This window comes from Molothrus ater, chromosome 23 (genome assembly GCF_012460135.2).
Source record: "Molothrus ater isolate BHLD 08-10-18 breed brown headed cowbird chromosome 23, BPBGC_Mater_1.1, whole genome shotgun sequence".
Lineage (NCBI taxonomy): Eukaryota > Metazoa > Chordata > Aves > Passeriformes > Icteridae > Molothrus > Molothrus ater.
In genome coordinates this window covers 2523034-2544623 of record NC_050500.2, presented here as the reverse complement: position 1 = coordinate 2544623, position 21590 = coordinate 2523034, and the positions used below count along the sequence as shown (strand labels likewise).

Genomic DNA, 21590 nt, shown 5'->3' with positions numbered 1-21590 from the left:
TCCATTATTCCCTGGCATATACATAATTAGGTAAAAGAATACAGAGCTAGCATTCTGCTTTAGACTGAGAAAAATCAATTCATACACTTCCATGTATTCATTTAATACACTTCCATGCATTCATTTAATACATTTCATGCATTCATTTTGTGCATCCAAAAATAATGTTTTTTTTCCTTTAGGTTAATCCTTGAATTGATATCAAAAATACATATAAAAAGCTGACTTGTTTTATTTAGAATTGAACCTTAAGTAGATGTTAGATGGTATGTCAGGATTTAAATCAACTTGTCCAGAGAAAAAGCCAAAAGTGCACCCAGCAGCAGTTGTGGAGCTGCTCAATTTCATGCTCTGGGCAGGTACTGCAGGTGTCAGGCACTGCCTCAGTTATCATCTGCTTTGGTCATCTGGGCAACTCCTGCCCACAGTTTCATAGCCACTAGCCACAAAGTGCCATGTGTGGTACCTGTGCACTGAATGTTTAACCCTGGGCTCACTCCGGGCTCACAGGACAGATGGAACTGCTCTGACAGCAAGACAAGATCAGCCCATTTCCTTTGGGAAAGCTGAACTGGTGGGTAGTTACTGCTGACTCTCTCACCTCTTTGCTTCAGGGCTTATTTGCAAGGCCATTTCCTTTGGAGGAAGTTCAATCAGTGTGACTAATTAGACACCAAAGAACATGACCATGAGGGCAAGGAAGACTGAATGGGCACGGGTGCTCCTGCTGGTGCCAGAGCAGCATCATTCCACTGAAAGCAGCTGAGCTTTACATTGATGTGGCTCATTAAATATTTTATTGTCTTGAGTTATGTCAAATTCATGTTCTTTATGCTTTGTTATGATCTGAAAGTGAAGCTGCTTTAAGGCAGCTGATCTCTGAATGTCTTCACTTTCCATGCAAAAGTTCTTCCTGCACTCAGTCCCACCTTTGACAGCTTCCTACAGGTCCTCAGAGTTCCCTTCCTCCCCTCCCTCTCTTCAGCATACCTGTGTTGATAAAAAATAAAAGCCAAGCCCCCCTTCCCAAACCAATCCCCACAAATCCTATGCAGCCAATGGAAAAGTACACAATGAATCCCTAAAAATACAGATTGGTATCTTAGAACAACATTCAGGGGGCAGATTTCCTATTAAAGTAAATGAAAGAAGTTCAGTTGGCTTTCCTGGAAAATTTGTTGTGAAGGTTGGATGATGGAAAATATCAGTTGCACTGTCTGGAAATGCCTCACCTCTGTTACAGCAGGAACCACCGTGGCTCTGAGAACAGCACTGCTCACTGGCAGAACACATCAAACAGCAAAAAGAGAGCAACTGGATCTGTTCAGACCACATGAACAAGATTTAAACTGTCTGCTCAGGCTAAGAGCCCTACCTCAGATTATAGTGTGAGGTTCTGTATTCCCTTGGAAAAAAGGACTTAAAACCCTAGAGGCAGGATCTGTATCACTTACAGACAATAGGAGCTGTGTACACCATTAACAATTCTCTAGCCATTTTTATATCACTCTAGTATTTAAAGCTTAACCCCACAAGACCTGCTTTTGTTCAGGGGGGTTTTGTGTGGCATCCACAGAGCTCAGACAAGCTCTGATATCCTCCCAGGACAGACACACTGATACCATGGATGAAACACACAAAAACCAAGCCATCACTTAAACCTGAATAGTTTGATCAGGAAGCAGATCAATGGATAAAAGATCAAAGCGCCATCAAATGGGAGGAAAAAAATAATAGCTTAAAGAATTTAAATGTGAGAGCTGGGATTTGCTTTTAAGCTGCAGTGTGGTTGTCTCTGACACGCTGCTCATTTGAAGGAATGCAGCTCCATTCAGCAGGAATTGCACGGAGATAACCTGCACGCCCAGGCACGCCCGAGCACAGCCAGGGCTGCTCCCGAGGAGAGGAGGCTGCTCCAGCCCCGTGGAACAAGGGCTGAGCCCACACCTTAGGGTGTGATCCCGCATTCTTCTTCCCGAGGGACCGGGCACACTCACAGCACCGCCGAGCCGCTGAGCCCCGTGGCGAACAGCTCGGTTAGAAAGGAGAGAGTGCAGACAAGGCACAAGGGGACATCAGGTTCCTTTCTGGCAGACTGCTGTGTTCACCTTCACCCAGAACATCCCACTTAAAAGAGCACTTTGCATTTGTCAGCTTTTCCTCACCCGCCCCTTACAGCCTGAGCTCGAGCCCTACATTTTTGTTGAATGATGTAACTGAAAATTCTTTATGCAAGTAAGCAGACTTATTATTAAATCCAAATTATTTATTTCAGGTTTGCATGAGCCATGTCATACGACTTTAGCATTCACTTTATGAAACAAAATGTGAAATTTGTAACAATTTTTATCTACAGGGACAGACCTGTTTGTAATCCCCTGCCCTATTTATCCTGAATTGCCAAAAACCCCTCTTGATTTCACCATCATTCCTTGTCACCAGCCAGTTCCCAGACCTGTCTGAAGTGACAATGGAAACACAGCAGCCTCTCGCTTCTGAAGAAAATTTGCATTTTGTATTAGCAAGGGAGAACGGGCAATTTCTATTAGGAGGCAAAAGGAACTAATTAAGCAAAGTTCTAAATCTCATCCAATAGCTTGGCTCAAAAGAACTTTGAAAATGAAAGTTTCATACTTTAGACCACAAAAAACAAAAAGCTTCAGAGAAGAAAGGAGGGAGGAAGATCTCCTTGTTAGGAGACAGACGGGAAGTGAGGACTGCTGGAAAAGGTTCTGCTGCACTTGGGAATTTGTGAGTCATACTGAGGAGAGATAGACTATGGGCTCCAATGCCACTTGTAATCAGATCTATAATTCCAGTAATGTTCATGCTGTCAATTGTGCAGGCAGGCCTGGTCACTCTCCAGAATTCTGATTTTTGAAAAAGTTTTTTCTTCAATTTCATGTGAATGAGCAGGAATTTCTTTTAAGAATAATGTCTTTAATCAAACTGCTTTGGTTCTGTACAGCAGCTTAGTGCTGCACTGAGAATCTCTTGGATGTTAAGGATTAATTTGTGCTGGGGGAGTTAGAGAAAAGGTGGCACCTTGTCACCTTTCACAGGTCAAACATCAGCTTTCTCCTGAGGATGCCTGGTAGGGCCAAACACAAGAGCCCAAGCACAGGCAGACAGACACTAAGAGAATATTGCAAACAAGAAAAACATGCTTGTGCTTGGCAACTTCAAGAGGACACTGCAGTTTTAATTTTTTTGTTTTTCCAAATATCCAAACCAATTTCTTAAATTATGAATCTCCTTCTCTATTAGCAGGAATGGGTCTGGGAACCACTCAATCCATCCTCATTTTGTCAAACCCAGGGCAGTGACGTGCACACATGGGAATTACAAGGCAGCAAATCTTTAGGGCCTGATCCAATAAATTTCAAAGTACAGCTCTGCTTTGCTCTCCACCTTATCATGGACTTTAGTACTTGGTTAGTCAATAAATAACATTACTTCAATAACCTCATCTCAGTCTAAACTCACAGGAGGGGAAGAAGTGGGATAGGTCACTTTACACTGTGGGAGACAAAAACCTGTTAAGTTGTTTAAATAGAAAATCTTTCACATAGTCCTTGCAGCAATCCTACCAAATAATGCCATTATAACTCATCCCAAAGTTGTGTTTCTGAGGTTCTCCTCTGCAGGCTATAGAACTTCTTCCAGGCACCTCAATTGCAGCTGCCATTGTTTCCTCAGGCTCCATTCCTTAGTTGTTTTTTGTTGTTGTTTTTTTGGTGTTTGGGGTTTTTATTATTATTATTATTATTATTATTAAATAAAGCACAAATTACATGTTTTCTGTTAAGGGCAGAGAAAACTTCCAGAGAATCTGTTCCAGCATCTAAGGGCAGTAGGAAATCTGGAATAACAAGCTGTAGGGGTGGTGAGGGGGGGTAATGGTGAAGGGGAGAAGAGGCAGGGAGGAGCTTCCTTTAAGTTACCTTACAGTAACTAATCCTGCAAGGAGAGCTGAGAGGAGACATCCTCTGAACACCAGAGTGAACACAAAAAGTGCTGCTCTAAGTTTCTACCTAACAGCCCTTGGCAAACACCTCAGGGAATGGAAACCAGAGAGCTTGTGCAGCACTTTCAATCCCTCCCAGGAATGCTAACATGGAAAGATCCCTCACCTTCCCACCTGCTCTCCCTGGTCTGAGGCAGTCCAGAGCTCCCTGACAACTGTTAACATGTCAGAAGATTCTACAGGAGCCATTCCCTAATTAAATGGAAACGAGCAAGGCTGTGATGAACAATAAAAAATGTGGGCCAAGATCAGAAGCTGATACACCAAAATCAGTCTCTCGAGTTTCATGCTGTATTTGTGATGCAAATGGATCTGAAATCCTCACTCAGGTTATGCTTGTCTTGATGTCTGCACCCAGCATTTCTCTCAGGACTGCACAGTCTCATGTGCAGTCTACCAGATAGCAAAGAGCAGGAAGGAAGCTGAGGACTTTGTCTCAGCATGTGGGAAGGTTTGTCACAGCCTGCAGTGTGCAGGTACCTATCCAATGACTCTGTGTGCTGAGGGGAACTGCTCCACCCCCACAAAATGAAGGCAGATTAAACAATGAATCAAAAGATTGGAAATTCCCTACAGATGTAGAGTCTGTGCCCTAAGCAGAGATGTGGAGACCAGAATTTCAGTGGCTTGCAGCAAAAACTGGGCTGAGGAGCTGCACAGAGGGGCCGTGGATAGCTCCCCTCAGAGCAGGGCTTGGCTCGTGTAATGCATTTCCTTCTCTGCCAGCTGAGCCTGGGTGCATGGCCAGTACCTACTGCTCATGTCACAGCTGCCACCAGGGATTGTCACAAGGGATGGACACAAGCTTTGCCATCATCCAGCGAGTCCAGAGGGAGCAATGGAAGCAGAGGTGAACTCACAAATGAGGTCAAGACAGTGGAAGAGAAAGAAGATTCAGGCACAACACTGGAGAATCTATTTCAGTACTAAGATGAGATCAATTTAAGCTTATCATGGGAAGAAGTGGGTCATTTTAAAGATAAGTAATGCAGAACTGAGATATCTGGGTGTATGAAAATTGTATTGCTGTAAATTCAAATAATCCTTAGTAACTGCAAGACTATCTTTGCTGAAAAACCTCTTCAGCCTCATCCTCTAACCCACTCAAGTTCATTTATACATTAATTTTCTCAGCTCTGGACAAATTAACAAGAACAAATTCTAGGGATATTCACAAGTATGTTGTCCCTTTGAGCTATATTTAGGAACTGATTTAGGGCCCTGTACCATTTATTTCAAAACCAAAGTGAGGTTGTGTTGTTTTGAAACTATGAGTACAGGATTTTAGAAGAGCCTTGCACACCATATATTTTATTGCTCTGTTATTCCTGCAGGACCATTCATTAAGATATTCTCAGCCACTTTGAGTTAAATCTGGAGTAGCTTTTAATTCAGAAAAATTACAGAAACGATGAATATAAACAAAAGTCTCTTCAGACAATGTAGAAGGAGTTTGACTATAAAACGGAATGTTATCATCCTTTTTTGCAAAGCCAGAATAAACTTGTTCTTTGGCTGAGAATAATCAAAATACACTGCATTATAGGAGCTCATCTTGCCAACAGAGTCATAAATATGAGATTCAGTGAGCCCTGAGTGTTTCAAGGTTCAGTTATACAGGTTTATATTATAAAAATAAGCAGTTCTGGTGAAATATTGCTTATTGAATAAAAAAGCCCACAGTTAACAGCTCTGCCATGACAAATATTTCTGTATCTGGCCATGGCCTGTGCTCTCTGCAATAAACCCTTGGTGCCCAAAGCAGAGAGCCTGTGACAAGCAGTGCTCCTGCTGCAGGGCTCAGAGCCACGTTAACATTTCTCCCTGTCCCCAGAGCCAGTGCTGAGGCCACCAGAACCCAGGGACTGACACCACTCAGCCTTGCCCACACTCAGATAACTCAGTGGCCTCGGCACTCACTGGCCTCCCCTCGCTTGCACTGAGCAGTTTCTCACACTAATCTCACTGGGCAAAAAGGAATTTTCCCCAGCACCGTTTTTGCACCCTCAGTAAGGACAGAAAAAGCTCTCCCAGCAGATAAAACTTTCACCACATTGTTTGAAACAATAAGTTAACTTTGAGCTCCATTCTGAACACGGCATCAATTTCCTACCTCAAACCAACCACAGTCAGCAGTGACTCTTACACTACTTCTGTTTTATTTTATAACAGACAACCTACCTCCACCACGAAACAGAGCATGATCCTAGAAATTATCACCCTGAGGATTCAGGGTATATTTAAGACCTACATCTGAACCCTGAAGCCTGAGGCATTTGGAGCATACGCAGCCCCAGCAATCCAGCCATCCTTATTATTTGCCACATCTTTGCAATCATTGCCCACATTTTTATGCCAGGAAAGAACTGGAAATTATTTCTCTATAGCCCAAAATAATGAGGGTTTTTTTTTTTAATTTAAAATTTTTCAAAAATAAAAACATCCATACCTTTTCAAAGTGTTGTGCATGTCTTTCCTCCCAAGTTAAGACTTGGCTGTTCAGTCCCAGAATCAGCCACGTTCTGTTGCTAAACTGGTATTTTATTTAAATACCTGAAGTTTATTTTACATCCAATCTCTCTTATCCAAGTCAGTTTTCATTTTGGCTCCGTACACCTGGGAAAGCTCAAGGCTCAGGTTATAAGTTCTGAATGAATGCAGTAGTCTTTCATTAAAAAAAAGCAGTTGTCCAGTTAGAAAAGTCTAAACCTGAATCACAAATATGGTTTGCTTCATCCCTACAAGGTCAGAGAATCTAAACATTTAGGACTAACAGAATTCCAAGGTTCCTGAACATTTTCATGAACAAGAGAAAGCATGATAAAATAAAACAAGCATTAGACATGATGCTCTTTCCATTTTCCCTCTTCCTTCAAAAAGAAGAGCAAAAGCAGCAGCAAATTCCGCTACAGCTACAAGGCTGTGCACGCCGCTGGGATAGCGTGTTCTAAACTTTGTTTCTAACACCCAAGAGCGAGCAAAAGTGTTAAAATAACACCACAATGATGGCTGCAAGAGAAAGTAGCAAAGCAAACGCCGCACACACACACACCTTTGTCTCTCCCGGCCGGGCAGTGCAGACGGGCGGTCCCGGCTCCGGGGCGTCCAAGCTTCATAACCCGGGACAAACCCGGGAGGAGAGAGCGAGGGAGGGACCGGAGCAGTCAGCAGCGAAATCCCGCCCCGCTCTCACATGCGGAGGGCTCGGAGCTCTCTGATCACAAAGCAGCTTTACAGCCCCTGTTCAAACAGTTCAGCTCCAGGGTAGCAAGTTCAAAGTGGGAGGAGGCAAAGGGAATCGGAGGGTGGTAACAATGCCGAGCAGACGTTTCGCTCCTTTGGCATCCGCAGAACCTGTTCTTCAGGTTGGAAACTGAAACATCTGCCCGCTGCCCTGCTTGAAAGCTGCGCTCCGAACCTCGTGTCTCCCAACAGGTCTGCAGAGGCAAAAATCAGATTTTATGATGCACAGACAAGTAGCCTGTGGGAGGAAAAGTTAATCATTGCCGAGCACCGAGGGTTTTTTACATTTTGGACTTCCTTGTGGTAACGTCAGCGAAGCAGCTCGCTCCCCTGTCAGCTCTGTTAGAAGGAAAAGCAGAGAAGCATGACCGTGGAAATCAAGAAAAACTCCCAAAAATTAATCAAAAACACAGCAATGACGTTTTAAGAGATAATGGCGGTTTTCTGAAATCACCAGTATCAATCAGAGTACAGAGGAGTACCTGTATTCTGATTGAATAATTGTAATAAGAATCTGAATCAGATTTTCCTGGCAGATCATAGTGTAACAACCAACATTTTATGCATGTGTGTGCTTTTATGTGTGAATATATGTATTAAAGCATATCACAAAATGGGAAGGTTACTTGGCATGCTGCACTTCCTCAGTTCAGAACACACTGGCAGGGTCCCCATCCTTCAAAAGATCACAAAACGACTTTTAGAATATAATAAAATCCACATGATAAGTCAAAACAGGGCATATACACAGAACTTACACACCTCAAATGTTTTAACACGGGTTGGCAGAGTCCGACCTTCAGCTTTATAAATGGTTTCCAGTCTAATAATTAAGTGGTCATTAGTCAGGATTTCAGCTTTGCAAAAAAACCCTCTCGAGCTCTTCTTTGGTTTCTTGACCCATAAAATAAGAAAATCACATTTACTCACTTCAGCAAAAGTGCAACAAATATGTTTGGTTTTTTCCTTAACAATTTAGCTCTTGGACGTGTGAGATACACACAGCTCTGCCTTCAAACAAAAATCAAATTGTGAGAGATTGGATTGGAAGCCTGAACAAAATGATCCAAGGATCGGTCAGTAAATTTTGTATATTTTAAAAATTCTATAATTTAAGGTGGCAGCTTCGAGTTTCTTATTTAATAGATTTAAGTGTGAAAATGTCCCATTCCAGACCCCACTTCCCGTAGGATATTTCCTTATGCAGGTGCGTCCCCTACTGTTGAACGGCGAAAAATGTGCCAATTTTTTTCCCTAATTCCATTGATTTTACAGAGGGAAGAATTCGCGATTCCATTGATTGCGACACACTCTAACAAATAAAATCTGAGCAGCGCCTGGAGCAGGGAGGGAGGGATTAAGAATGTTTTGCTTATCTGTAAGATTCATCACAGCTTTACTTATCACGAACAACTTCTGGTGCAGTTTAATTAGAACTTTGATGCCACGACCTGTGCACTAATAGGCTGCTGAAAGGATTACAAATATCCAGTTTATTTGTGGTTATGTTTGGCCACAGGGAGCCTTTCTTTGCTTCTCAGTAAAAAGGAAGAAAAAACCCACCAAACTCCTGCTCTCCTAAAACTTTCCAGTGAGTTCCTGCCATATCAATCTGTAAATTCTTCAGGAAAACACCTACTTTAATTTCAGTTAAATAGTTTTGTCAAATAAATTAATTAAATGTGGAACTGTTTAACTGTCCTTTCACTTTAGCGTGCTGCAAAACTGAATTTATAACAATGCGACATTAAAATCTGCCAGGAAAAAAAGGGGGAAAAAAGGTATTTTGGCAAAAATGAATGTACCAGACATCGGAGTGTAAATATGTATAACTACACACACACGTAGAGGTTTGTCCGCCTGGTACCAGGATTTTGGAGAAGGATGTACGGACATGTTGATGTGTTTGTAGCTTTGCTGTGTGGAGGTTGTGTTTGTTGGTTTTGGCAGAAAACAAAGGGCAGCTTGTTCAGTTTCCCCACACAAACAGCTCATCTTTGAAGGGATGCACGGAGGCTTTCGCAGCTGTTAAAAGAGCAGAGGTAGGACACTGAACACACCTTCCTTCTGAATTATCCCAATTCTTTAAAAAGGAATATTTTTAAAAGCAGGAATAGATGACAGCATGAAAGGTATCGCTGCTTTAAGCCTAAAACTGCAGATAGTGGATGGCAACATGATGTTTAATTAAAGGAAAAAAAAAAAAAAAAAAGAGTTGCGGAAGGGCTGGAGAATTTGTACAAGGTTACAAGGTTGTGGAGGGCACCTGCGTGGGGAGCGGTGATTCGGTGGGTCCCGTGTGAACTGTGTTCTGAAACATTCTAGATCTCACTTTTACCGATCTTTGCACCTCAGCTGCGATCGCGGGGCTCCTTCCCGTTCCTTTTCCCTCCCCTTTCCCCGCCCCTTTTTCCGCCTCTCACTGTCCATTTCCTCGCCCCTTTTCCCACCCCTCACACCTTTCCCGCCCCTTTTCCCGCCCCTTTTCCTGCCCCTTTTTCCGCCCCACCCCTCACAGCTCTTCCCTCCCCTCAGGCTCTTCCCGCCCCTTTTCCCACCCCTTTTCCCTCCTTTCCCTCCCATTCCCTCCCCTCACGGCACTTTTTCCAACCCTTTTCCCACTCTATCCGCCCCTTTTCCCGCCCATTTCTCCCCCTCAGGGTAGGGAGGCGTTTCCCGCCCCTTTTCCCGCCCCTCACTGACGGGATATCCCTGCGCGGCCGGCGGGTGCTCCGCCGCTACCGGCACCACGGCACTGCCTGAGGCCCCGTGTCCCTCCGCCCGCCATGGCGGCGGCGGCGGGCCCGGCGCGGCTGGTGCGCTGCGGGCAGAAGGACGAGCTGTACCGGGCCGGGCTGCGCAGCGGGGCCGGCACGGCGCTGAGGGGACTGGCGGGTAATGCCTGAGGGGGGATTGGATCCATCCCGAGCCCTCGCGGGTGTTCCGGGATCCGCCGGCACAGCGGCTCTGGATGGGGGTCGGAGGGGACCGGGAGGGCTCGCCCAGCACGGACCTGGTGCAGTGACAGCCCCGTCCCGCAGGTGCCCGGCCGTGGCTGGCGTGGAGGAGGGAGGTGGAGCTGCTCTCCGATGTGGCTTATTTCGTGCTCACCACGCTGTCAGGTAACCTTCTCTGTCATTTATCGCTTTTTATCATTTCTGCCAACATCTGAAAGCTGAGGGGTCAGTGCTGGTGATCACCACCTGAGACTGCCCAACAGCAGTCTGTTCTTACCAGCCTGGGGTTTGGTTTGGTTTGGATAAATGCCTACTGGTAAATATGAAGCCACGAAATTGTTGGGGTTGGGTTCAAACACACAGATAGATGTTCTTCTAAAAGCAATTTTTTAAAAGCAGGAATAGCAGGAATAGGAATTTTTTAAAATCAGGGATACCATGAAAAGTATCCCTGCTTCAAGCCTAAAACTGCAGATAATGGATGTCACCATGACTCTTATCTTAATTCAACAAAAAAAAAACTATTTTGACATTCCAGAGCCTGAACAGGCTGTCCCCACTGCTCAGCACATCCAGAATGACCCTGCAGTTGGCCTCTCACCCTGTTTTCCGTTGCACACATTGTTTAGGTTATCAGACCCTGGGAGAAGAGTATGTGAACATCATTCAGGTTGACCCGAGCAAGAAGAAGGTGCCTTCTTTCCTTCGTCGGGCCCTCTTCATTTCCCTGCACACCGTGGTGCCCTACTGCCTGGAAAAGGCACTGCTGCACCTGCAACACGAGCTGCAGGTGGAGGCTGAGGAATCCAGGAGCCCAGAGAACCCCCCAGCACTTGGCTTTCCCAGCAGGAGCTTCATCCGCAGCTGGATTCGGAAGCAGGTTGGGCAGCTCAGTGAGCAGCAGAAGAAAAGAACTTCCCAGGTCGTGGATGTCCTCAAACAATCCATCCCCCTGCTGCACCGGCTCCACCTGGCAGTCTTCTACATCCAGGGCACCTTCTATCACCTGTCCAAAAGGGTCACAGGCATCTCATATGTAAGTGGTTTTGGTTCAAGATGTGTCCACTGCAGGATTTTGGCCTCTTGGGTGCTGTGTGTATAAAAGGGATAAGGAGTTTGGTTGTTGTTGCAGAGCAAAAGGGTGAGTCCCTGCAGACAAGAGGTTACAGGTAATAAACATCAATGTTTATTGATGTTCATACATATTCTATGTGTGATGTTCATACATATTCTATGTATGAAGCTACTGTGTAACTTCAGTCTGTCTGCCACAAACGCATTAGAAGTGAGAGGGGACTTGATAAATCCATGGGAAATACTGTTTTGAACAACACTCAGTATACATTTAGGTAGTACTTTTCTATATGAAGATAATTTTGTATCTTTACAAAAAAACATCAGAAATATGTACAGACAAAAGAGTTCTCAACAATTCCCAGCATCAGTGCAGGAAAGAGGTGTTTGTTTGCTCAGAGATACACAAGAAAACCAAACCAATTAAAGCTGCAATTTTTATGGGCAGACAGCAGCTAAGTCCAGCCTGGCTGAAGGTGATTACACCTCCTGAGAGACAGCTGGTTGAGAAGTCCTAAAATGTCAATTTTTTTGAGATTATGAGAATCCCAAATTAAGTCTCCTGCAGATGGGGAGGGAGAGAACAGTTTCCAAAAACCACAGTAACAAAACATCTCTCTTTCTGTGAATTCTCTAGCTGCATTTTGGAGGACTGCAAGGAGAGGATCAGAGTATCAGATCAAGTTACAAGTTTCTTGGAATAATTTCCCTCTTCCACCTTCTGCTGACCATTGGAGTTCAGATGTACAGCTTCAAACAGAAGCAGAGAGCAAGGCAGGAGTGGAGGCTGCACCGCAACCTCACCCACCAGAAGTAAGAAAGAGGTGGTTCTTGACTCCTGGGAAAGAGGTGGGAATGAACAGGGGCAGCACAGGAGTGACACCCCAATTCAGGTTACAGTCTGATGTAAACACTTCATTAATTAGCACAAGTAATTATTTGCTGGTTTGTGTGTCTTGGTGTTTGGTGTTGACCTTTGAGATCCTTTGGTGTTTTTGAGACCTCCATGAAAAGGGCTGATACTTGAGCACAGGTTTTACCCCAGGATGAATTACCCAGTATTTCTGCCAAGCAGAGTGAGTGCAATTAACACAATTAACCCCAACGTGCCTGTGTTAATTAGAAGCAGGAGCAAGGAGGCGGCGGCCGGGCGCCAGTCACGCTGCACACTGTGCCTGGAGGAGAGGAGGCACAGCACAGCCACCCCCTGTGGGCACCTCTTCTGCTGGGAGTGCATCACGGCCTGGTGCAGCACCAGGGTGAGTACACAGAGCTCACCAGCACTGTGGAGCTGTGTGAATACAGTGACAATCACATGGCTGAGCTCAGTACTTCACACTGGGCCAGCTCAGGGGAGCTTGTACCACAGCTGAGACTGAAAAATTATTTTCTGAAAGTAGCTAAGGAGTTTTCTATTCAGATTTTTTTAAATACAACTATTCAATATGTCCATCTATTCCTTTTTCTTTCTGTAGGCAGAATGTCCACTGTGCAGAGAGAAGTTCCATCCTCAGAAACTCATCTACCTAAGGCACTACCAAATGTAAAGGAAACCTCTTCTGTCTCCTCATACTTGGGCTGGTCCAAGAAAAGCCTTTATTAAACTGGAAACTGCCTGTGCAAGGTGGTACTACATTCCTGTGTGACAGAATAAAGCTATTTTTGCTTCTATCTCCAATATGGAATATGTTCTTTCTCTACATTCTTTCTTCTATCTTCAATATGGACTATGTTCTTTCTCTACATTCTTTCTTCTATCTTCAATACGGACTATGTTCTTTCTCTACATTCTTTCTCTTCTGATGTAGCTCCTGACCATATTAAAAATGGGGTTCTAAACCATATTTAACTCAAGTGAATGATCCCTGAAGAGCTGAAAAAGGCAGTGCATGGAGGTAAAGTGAGGGCAACCATTAATGAAAAGGAGTCATAAATAGTGTTAGATCAGGAGATGTATATAAAGATAGAGAACAAGTAAAGGGGAACACTGTCTTTTAATAAATTTTGGAATTAAAAAGTCACTTAATAAAACTGTAGTTGTATCACATGAAAAAGTTTACATGCAGGTCCATTTATCTTTCATTTCTCTTCCCCCCCATAAAAAAAGAAAATCTGTGTTAAAACCCCCATGACTGTCTGTTCTGGCCAGTTTGGGTACGTCCTGTGGGGCTGCATGAAGCCAACTTCAATTATTGAAGAAACCATTACGTATGAAAGAAACTCCAACCAATAACAATTAAAATATATATTTTTATAATTCCAGGTCCTCAAAGGAAATTGTAATAGAGTTTGAACAAAGTTCTGAGTCATCAGAAAGAGCCCAATTTTAGCATCTGCTGGGAGATGGAACAGTGAAACTGGCATTAAAACCCAACACAAACGAGTTGCTTTAGAAGCTAAATGAGTATTTTTGCCCTACTGCAAACCCCATAATTTAGTAATTTCTTATTCCTATCTATACTTGTTTGGTTATAACTCAGTAATACCATGCATTTAGGAAACTGGCTTAAGTTCTGCATCTAATTTAGGTCTACTGAATTTTTCTATGAAAACAGCACACGGCCATGAAGCAGAAAACAGCATCACGTGTGCCAGCTTACACTTTCCTCCACAGATGTGCACAGCACTTCAGGGTGATGTTGAGCAGGAGAACTATGTAAAAATATCCAACTCTAGGCCATTAACCTCTCCAGTGCAACGGATCTTGAAAGAAATACATTATCCCAAACCCATGGGATTATCCAAAGTTTCTCCAACTTCTTACAAAAGAGAATAAACTCAATGCAATTTGGTTAGAATGCCAGTTTCCTTGAGAATCTGATATTTCAGATAAAAATAGCAAGATCCTCATAAAATGAAAATTCAACTGCTTTGTCACCACTCTGTTAATCACTTTTATGAAGAAAAAAGGCATTGTTACAATGGCTCAAAATCGTTCCTTTAGTGAGCAGTAGAATTGGTCAACAGGTTGATTGCTTCTTCCTAGCTAGCAAAGGTCTTCCCCACATCCTCTTTCCCTTTGTATTTCCTCTTGCCATGTGTGAAGGGTATATATCTGTACTTTATCATGTGCTGCAAAGAGAAAACAGCAGTTGTTGAGACAAGAAGGATATGTAATATTCAGAAAAAATCGTTTCTAATACACACTGTAAATTACTGAGTCCTCCAGAAAGAGCGTTCTTAGTACAGGCAATGAAAAAGCTAATCCTACAGCAGTTGAAATCTAAACAGGAGTATGAGAGCAGTTTATAAATCTCAGATTTTGTGTTACCCAACAAATTGTACACTACAGTGAAGATTACTGATTGGGGAACCACGGGAAACTGGAGAGAGCACAGAGGTACTAATTATTTACTGCCCTTTCAACTTTAATTTACCACTTTCAATCACAGTACATGCCCAAAATTCTGAATGTCTGAGGAAAAAATAAGGTGGATTTTTAAAAAAATGCCAACAAACCTTAAGAAATTTGTTAAAATGCTCTGAATCACTTGCCTATGTTCTTTCCCTTTCTCTTTTCTACTTCCTCACACCACCTGTGAGAACTTCCCTTTTCACCCACCAGAGATGGTTCAACACCTCTGCATCCAAAATAGCCACAGGAAGTGGATGAGAACCTGCATAAAACCCTGACACTGCACTCTAAAGTCAAAACCTTTTGGAAACAAGAATAAAGTTTTGTAAAACATGCCCCACAATTAATGTTCAAGTATTAATTATTGAAGTTCCTCCAGTAAAATAAGTGTGTGCAGCACATTTAACCCACATTGAAGGGCTCCACTGGATGGCCAGTTTGAAGCAATGCTGTAAATCCTGACATCACAAATTCCCTGTTGCCAAATTACCTTGATTTGCCTCTTCATAGTGATACAAAATAGCATAATGAAGTACATCACAAGGATTGGCCAAAACACAGGAACGTTGAAAGCCTCAAAAAATGTACAAGCCATAGCAACCAGGATTCCTTTAGTGGCAGAATGCCTGAAAAATAATAGTAACAATTAATCCTTCAAGCCCAGTTACCATTAGTGTCATGCAGATATTTGTATTTTTCAAAAACAGAACACAGGCAGATCCACTCACCAGAATTTGAATTCTGGGAGCCTTCTAATGAAAGGCCGAAATTCTTCATTTTGCCTTGTAGGTAAGGAAGGACCATCATCTAAAAATAACAGAAAAGAAACCAAACCACAAACCTCCTCACAGTAGTTTTTTACACTATGCAGACTCCAGGGGTTTTTTAACTTTTTATCTTAAAAAAATAAAAGTCACAAAACAAAACCACACCCAATTTCCATTGTCACATGCAGATCCCAGTTAAGAGTTGCTGATTTAATCTAAGTTCACATAGATTCCTTAAAATAAACTTAACATGGATTTATTTAAAGAAAATAGGGACCAGGAATGCCAGGCCATTGAGTTACTAAAGATAGAGCCTAAGTCACATAAACCTCCTTTTAAAACACAGAAAACTAATACAATATGGAATATATTCAAGTCCCATGAAAATGGACAAATTTTATAGCAACTCTTGATGTTAAGTTGTATAGACTTTTTTTTTTCAGGTCTAAAAAATACAATGTAGTGCTAAAACTGCATTATCTTTCCACTACAGTATCAGACAAAAGGGGCTGGAAATTTGACCAAGTTTGAAATTCTGGTAAAAAGGAACTTTTCCCATACCTGAATCTTCCATTAGAGAGGGGTCTACCTTTGGCGACAGGAAAGCTATGAAGAGGTTGAGGTGGTAGATTCCCAAGGCATATGTCACAATGTACCAACCCTGCACAGGGAGGAACAGACAAGGCTAAAATCCTCCTGAAAATCATTCTCTGATACTGATTTTTTAACAAGGTTAAACAAGCTGGGTTTTGTGCTTCCTTGAGAAGCTTTTCTATGTCCTCATATTAACTGAAAGGTTTCTGGGCTTGTAAAAATATCAATTCTCAATGATCAAAACAAGTTTTAGAACATGACAGGAGAGCAAATCTCTCATGTAGTGACAGATTCAACATGAAACCATGGTCTAGCATCCAGGTTCTCTATGTTCAAGATGTGGACTTCAAAAGTAGTAAAAAGCATAAAACCATCCCTTTTTTAATTATCTTTGCAGTCTCAGGGTCTGAAATGTTCCTACTACGATGACCTGTAAAGGTTTCAAATTCTGTAATCTTCAATTTTTGGGAATAACAGCTCCCAAGTTCTTAACTGAACTGCAGACTGGCATGGAACAGAAACATCTGACTAGTGGGGAACAGTCTGCCCCTGTCTGCAGGGAGAGAAATGTTGACAAAACCATTCCTCATGGTTTTCATGACAGAAAGGAACCCCTGGCTCTGAGCATGTTGTTAAACAGCTTTGAGATAAAAGGAAAAACTTAATTACAACAGTTTCCAGAGATTTATTTTGTGAATTCAGATTAATATCCTCAAGTGTTCACACATTTTTCTCTCTGTATCAGCAGCTTCCACACCCACAGGATGTGTTCTCTCTTCAGACTCCACAATTTACCTTCTGCCATGTGCACACCTGATTCTAAAGTAACAGCACACTTCAAAAGCACTCCTAGAATCCAATTTAGACCAGCAACAATACCTGGAACTACTTCAGCATCAAATGCAGTCCTCTCACCTGCAGTAAATAAACTCTAATCATGTAGATAAAGCTCAGCCCCAGCGTTACAATCCATCGCACTGCAGTGTAGGGGGTGGATTTGTCTAACCAGGACTGGTAGATCTGGAGGAAACAAAGTGCACAGAAATGAATAAATACTGTAAAATACTTGATGCACAATGGATAAAGCTTATTTGAGGGTAGTATGGGCAAAAGAAAGCATTTGGGAGGAGTATTTTGGGAAAGAGTAATATGAAACACTTTCATTCTTTACTACAAATAAATTACAGAACTGTACTTACAAGCTTCTATATTTGTACAAAGGAAAAAAGTCCCTAATGCTTGGGGATTTTGTAAAGCAATTTAAATTTTCTGTATTTTATGCAAGTTGCTTCCGTTAAGATGAATTTGAAACTAAATCTGAACTCACTCCTCATTTCTGACAGTAACAACATATTTTCACTGTGCAATGCCACACATATGCCCATTAAATATACCAGTAAATCATTTATTATAGATATTTATCTATTTTTAAAGGCTTCAAAAGAAATCTTTTGTATAGATTTTAGCTTTTCAACAACCCAGCCAACAAGGAGTGAGTTCAAGAAGCCGCAGTGAGATCTGATTCCAAAGGAGTCAGAAAAATCCTTCACAAAACCAACCTGTCCAAGTCTTGAGAAAAATCTATAGACCACGGAAGGTTTTCCATGCACAGACTCCCCAATGCTGTCCCCTTCTGACATGGTGGCTGTGGAAACAAAACATGGGACAAGGGAACATTGAAATCCAAAATCTAAGCTCAGGGAGGTTTAAAGCACATCCTCTGAGCCAGCATTTACACACAATATTCTCCTGGCCTGGCTGTTTGAAACAAATTACTCTGAATATTTTTAAAGAGAGGACATTCATGCCAAAATGAATGAAAATTCCTTGTCCAAGAAAGCAAAGAACAGGGTATTTACAAAGACAAGACAGGATCCAGTGTGTTTTGGGGAAGGAAATAAAGAAGTCCATGAGGAAATTGAGGACCAGCCCAGTTGGACATTGTCACCTTGCTAAGGGACAGGCTGAGGTACAAGCCCTGAGCAGTGAGGTATGAACTGATGGCAGCACCTCCCTCCTGCCACCTCGGGCTCCAGAGGCAAAGAACAAAACCACAGTGAGGAGATTTTTTTAAAAGGCTGGTTAGGATTTTAAATACTGAGTAACTACACAGTGGAGAAATAAACTCAGGACTCTGCACACCAGTGGTTTCAGCCTCTGCCAGAGCACCAGACCCAAAATGCTGCCCATGCTGGAACCATTCCATGAGTTTCTCTGTCTCTTGAACACCAAGAGCTGAGCAGTGACAGGAGAGTTTTATACAAGAGCAAAACTGTACAGTCAAAGGCCCAAGAGCCTGAACTCAAATATAAAATTACTCAAGGGGATTATTTTTCAGTTCATGCCTCGCCTACCAATTGAAGAGCTTTATTTTTCTTATCAGTGAGTTTTACAGCTCACTTGGAGATAGAAGCCAAATAAAGTGGATCCTAAGCAGAAACATTTTGCCACATCACCAAGAGCAATCCCTGGCACTACTTCCTGGAATCCTCATCTGTGGGAGGGACTGTGTAACTCTGGGATACTGGGAGTACACTCAGCCCTACTCAAGAGCCTCACAGGGTAACAAATCTGAATGAAACATTCATAAATTAAAAAAAAAAAAAAGCAAATTGTCTTAGATGCTGCAATACAGACTGCTGCAGAAAACTAAAGATCAAGGACAACCTGAGGAAGCACAAAACCTTAAAGCTGTGTGTTTTTTCTGTAAACATCTGAAAACTACATCCTGTGGAATAATTAGAAAGTAGAAAAAAAAGGAGCCCTGTTACACTGTTACACTCAAAAGAAAAGGGGACTCATTAGGAGGCTTCAGGAGCTGAGTCCACTTTGAGGCAAGCTAGAGCTAAAACAAAAGAATCGAGTAGAAAGTCATAGACTCTACACACTTGTCCATTAAGACAAAAAGGAATAGTTATTCTTCTCCCCACTCTCTGCAGGGCAGAAATTGTTCAGCATTCTCAGCTGAGCATCATTTGGAGCTTTATTTTGGGGTATTTTTTAATGTCCTGAAGTATAAAGCTGTAACAAAAAGTTATTCAACTAATTTGAATCACAGAATAATTTAACCGAGATCAATGAAAACTCTCATAGTGTCAAAATTAATTCTACAGATACATTCACAGCAAACATGGGCTACAGGCAGACCTTACAAGACAATCCTGTAAATGCTACCCTGTGCAAGCAAGTGGAAAATCATGTGTGTGAGGCTACTGAAGGCTTCATGCTGGAGCAGGGGTTATGGTGTAAAATATTGCATTATCTGTGATTATGTAGGATTTTTATCATGCACACAGTTCTTCCGAAGCAAACCAAGAAATAAATCAGTTCTACTGAGGAGAAACCTCTCAGCTTAACCACAAGACCCAGACTAGAATTTAGAGTAATTATTTCTCATCACATTAAAACTCTGCTGGAGGAACACCTGTAATGAACAATCATCAAAGGCAGGAGTCCCTGGCACTGCTCTGAGGGCAGCTCACAGTTAAGAACACTGGGCTGTGTTGGTTTAAGGGAATGATTAAACCTAGACAGTTGCAATTTCTCTTTCATAATCATGGAACCATAGAATGATTTGGGTTGGGAGGGACCTTAAAGATCATCCCATTCCACCCCTACCACAGGCAGGGACACCTTCCACTATCCCAGGGAGCTCCAATGTCCATCCAGCCTGGTCTTGGGCACTGCCAGGGATCCAGGGGCAGCCCCAGCTGCTCTGGGCACCCTGTGCCAGGCCCTGCCCACCTTCCCAGGGAAGAATTCCTTCCCAATATCCCATCTAACCCTGCCCTCTGGAAGGTTTAAGCCACTCCCCCTTGTCCACTCACTCCAGGCCCTTGTGAAAAGCCTCTCTCCATCCTTTTTGAAGGGAAACATCAGATTCAGTGCCCAGCACAAGGAGCTGTGACCGCCCTGCAGCCACTCCAGGACAACCAGACACACACAGAGAGGTGAACACAGCAGAGCTGAACACAACCAGGCACACACACAAATGAACACAACCAGGCACACACACAGAGCTCAACACAACCGGGCACACACACAAATTAATACAACCAGGCACACACACAGAGCTGAGCACAACCAGACACTCACAGAGGTGAACATAACCAGGCACACACAGAAATGAACACAACCAGGCACACACAGACATACATTAACACAACTAGGCACACACAGAAATGAACACAACCAGGCACACACACACAGGTTAACAGAACCAAGCACACACAGAGAAATGAACACAACCAGACAAACACAGAGCTGAACACAACCAGGCACACACACACACAGGTTAACACAACCAGACAAACACAGAGCTGAACACAACCAGGCACACAAACATTAACACAACCAACGAGAGAATCGTTTGTACCAGCAGAACTGAGGCTGCTCCTAAAACGAAACCGTATTACAGCATTTTTCTCCGCTAGAAAACACCACGTAAGCGAAGGTACGGCCTGAACAATTATGCTTTTCACCGCTATTGTTATGGTAATTTCATTACAAACAGCACTGATCGCTGAGTTCTGAAAAGCAGAACCTCCGGCAGTAAGAATATCCTCATACCATCACACAGAGATACAGAATTACTCTGCTCCTAATACAGCTTTTTCCTAAATTTAAAATAGAAATGAAGCAGGTAACTAGCAAAAACACATTACTGATTCCGGTTACCTTATCTCATAGAGGAACTGTCTTTGGACAGCAGCACACTAAGGTGATTTATTAAGAACTGGGTGAACGGACAACCACGGGGAAACATCCCATTGGTCGCTCAGATGGATTTTTCACACTAAAAAAAGGCAGCGTTTAATTTTATCCATTGCCACAGCAGCCGAGCAGCACCTGCGCTTCTCGCTTGTGCCCGCAAGCGGGGACTTCCCCTTGCCCGGGCACCGCTCAGCCCCGGGCGCAATGAACGGGGAGGGGCTGCGCTGCCTCGGCACGGAGCGGGGCCGGCAAAGGGGGAACCGAGCCCCGGGAGGCCGCGGCCGGAGCGCCGAGCCCGCAGCAGCCCCCGCGCTCCCGGAGGGGCCGCTCGCTCCAGGCCCCCGCCCGCCGCCCGCGGGTGTCAGCGCCGCGCCCGGCGGCCTGGAGGCGCAGTGCCCGCTCCCGGTCCCGGTCCCACCCCGCTCCGGCCCCGGTCGGTCCCGGTACTCACAGGCCACCGGGCCGGTCCTGCCTTCCGCTCCCGCCCCTCCACACACCAATATGGCGGCGGCACCGGGATCCCCTTCCGCTTCCGGGGTTCAGGGGCGGGACACAGCCCCGGTGCTGCCCCTCTATTGGCCCCGGGGGAAAGGGAGGGGCCGGGGCGGCGGGTGGTGTGCGCGTTCCGTGAGGGGACACGGGGAGCGGGCGGGGCGGTATCGGCGGAGAGGCGGGAGGTGTCGGGGTGTGTGTGTGGCCTGTGAGGCGGGGCGGGATCGGGCGGTACCGGCGCGGACCGAGCGCGGGACAGGACGGGGCGCGCGCCGCCGAACGGGCCCGCCCTGCTACCCTGAGGGGAGCGCCAGGCCCCGCCCCCCGCGCTAGCGCAGCCAATGGGAGCGGCTTCTAGGGCGGGCGTG

The 21590-nt window shown here is 44.0% G+C and overlaps 2 protein-coding genes across 5 annotated transcripts; one reads left to right on the top strand and one right to left on the bottom strand.

The window, feature by feature from the left end:
* Positions 1-10005: 10005 nt before the first annotated feature.
* Positions 10006-12979, top strand: PEX10 (peroxisomal biogenesis factor 10). Of its 3 annotated transcripts, none has more exons than XM_036396279.2 (6): positions 10006-10165; positions 10312-10392; positions 10857-11263; positions 11939-12114; positions 12431-12560; positions 12777-12979. In XM_036396279.2, exons 1-6 carry the CDS (start codon positions 10057-10059, stop codon positions 12846-12848), a joined length of 975 nt encoding a protein of 324 aa, XP_036252172.1. In that variant the 5' UTR covers positions 10006-10056; the 3' UTR covers positions 12849-12979. The 3 variants fall into 3 exon arrangements, with proteins under 3 accessions (XP_036252172.1, XP_036252171.1, XP_036252170.1); XM_036396278.2 differs by having other exon boundaries at positions 12428-12560; XM_036396277.2 differs by having other exon boundaries at positions 12425-12560.
* Positions 12980-13531: 552 nt separating this feature from the next.
* On the bottom strand, positions 13532-21282 carry RER1 (retention in endoplasmic reticulum sorting receptor 1). Of its 2 annotated transcripts, none has more exons than XM_036396280.2 (7): positions 21182-21282; positions 17577-17662; positions 16933-17037; positions 15985-16084; positions 15385-15463; positions 15147-15282; positions 13532-14373 (listed from the first exon to the last, which is right to left on the bottom strand). In XM_036396280.2, exons 2-7 carry the CDS (start codon positions 17655-17657, stop codon positions 14284-14286), a joined length of 591 nt encoding a protein of 196 aa, XP_036252173.1. In that variant the 5' UTR covers positions 17658-17662; positions 21182-21282; the 3' UTR covers positions 13532-14283. The 2 variants fall into 2 exon arrangements, with proteins under 2 accessions (XP_036252173.1, XP_036252174.1); XM_036396281.2 differs by lacking the exon at positions 21182-21282 and adding an exon at positions 20695-20812.
* Positions 21283-21590: the final 308 nt, after the last annotated feature.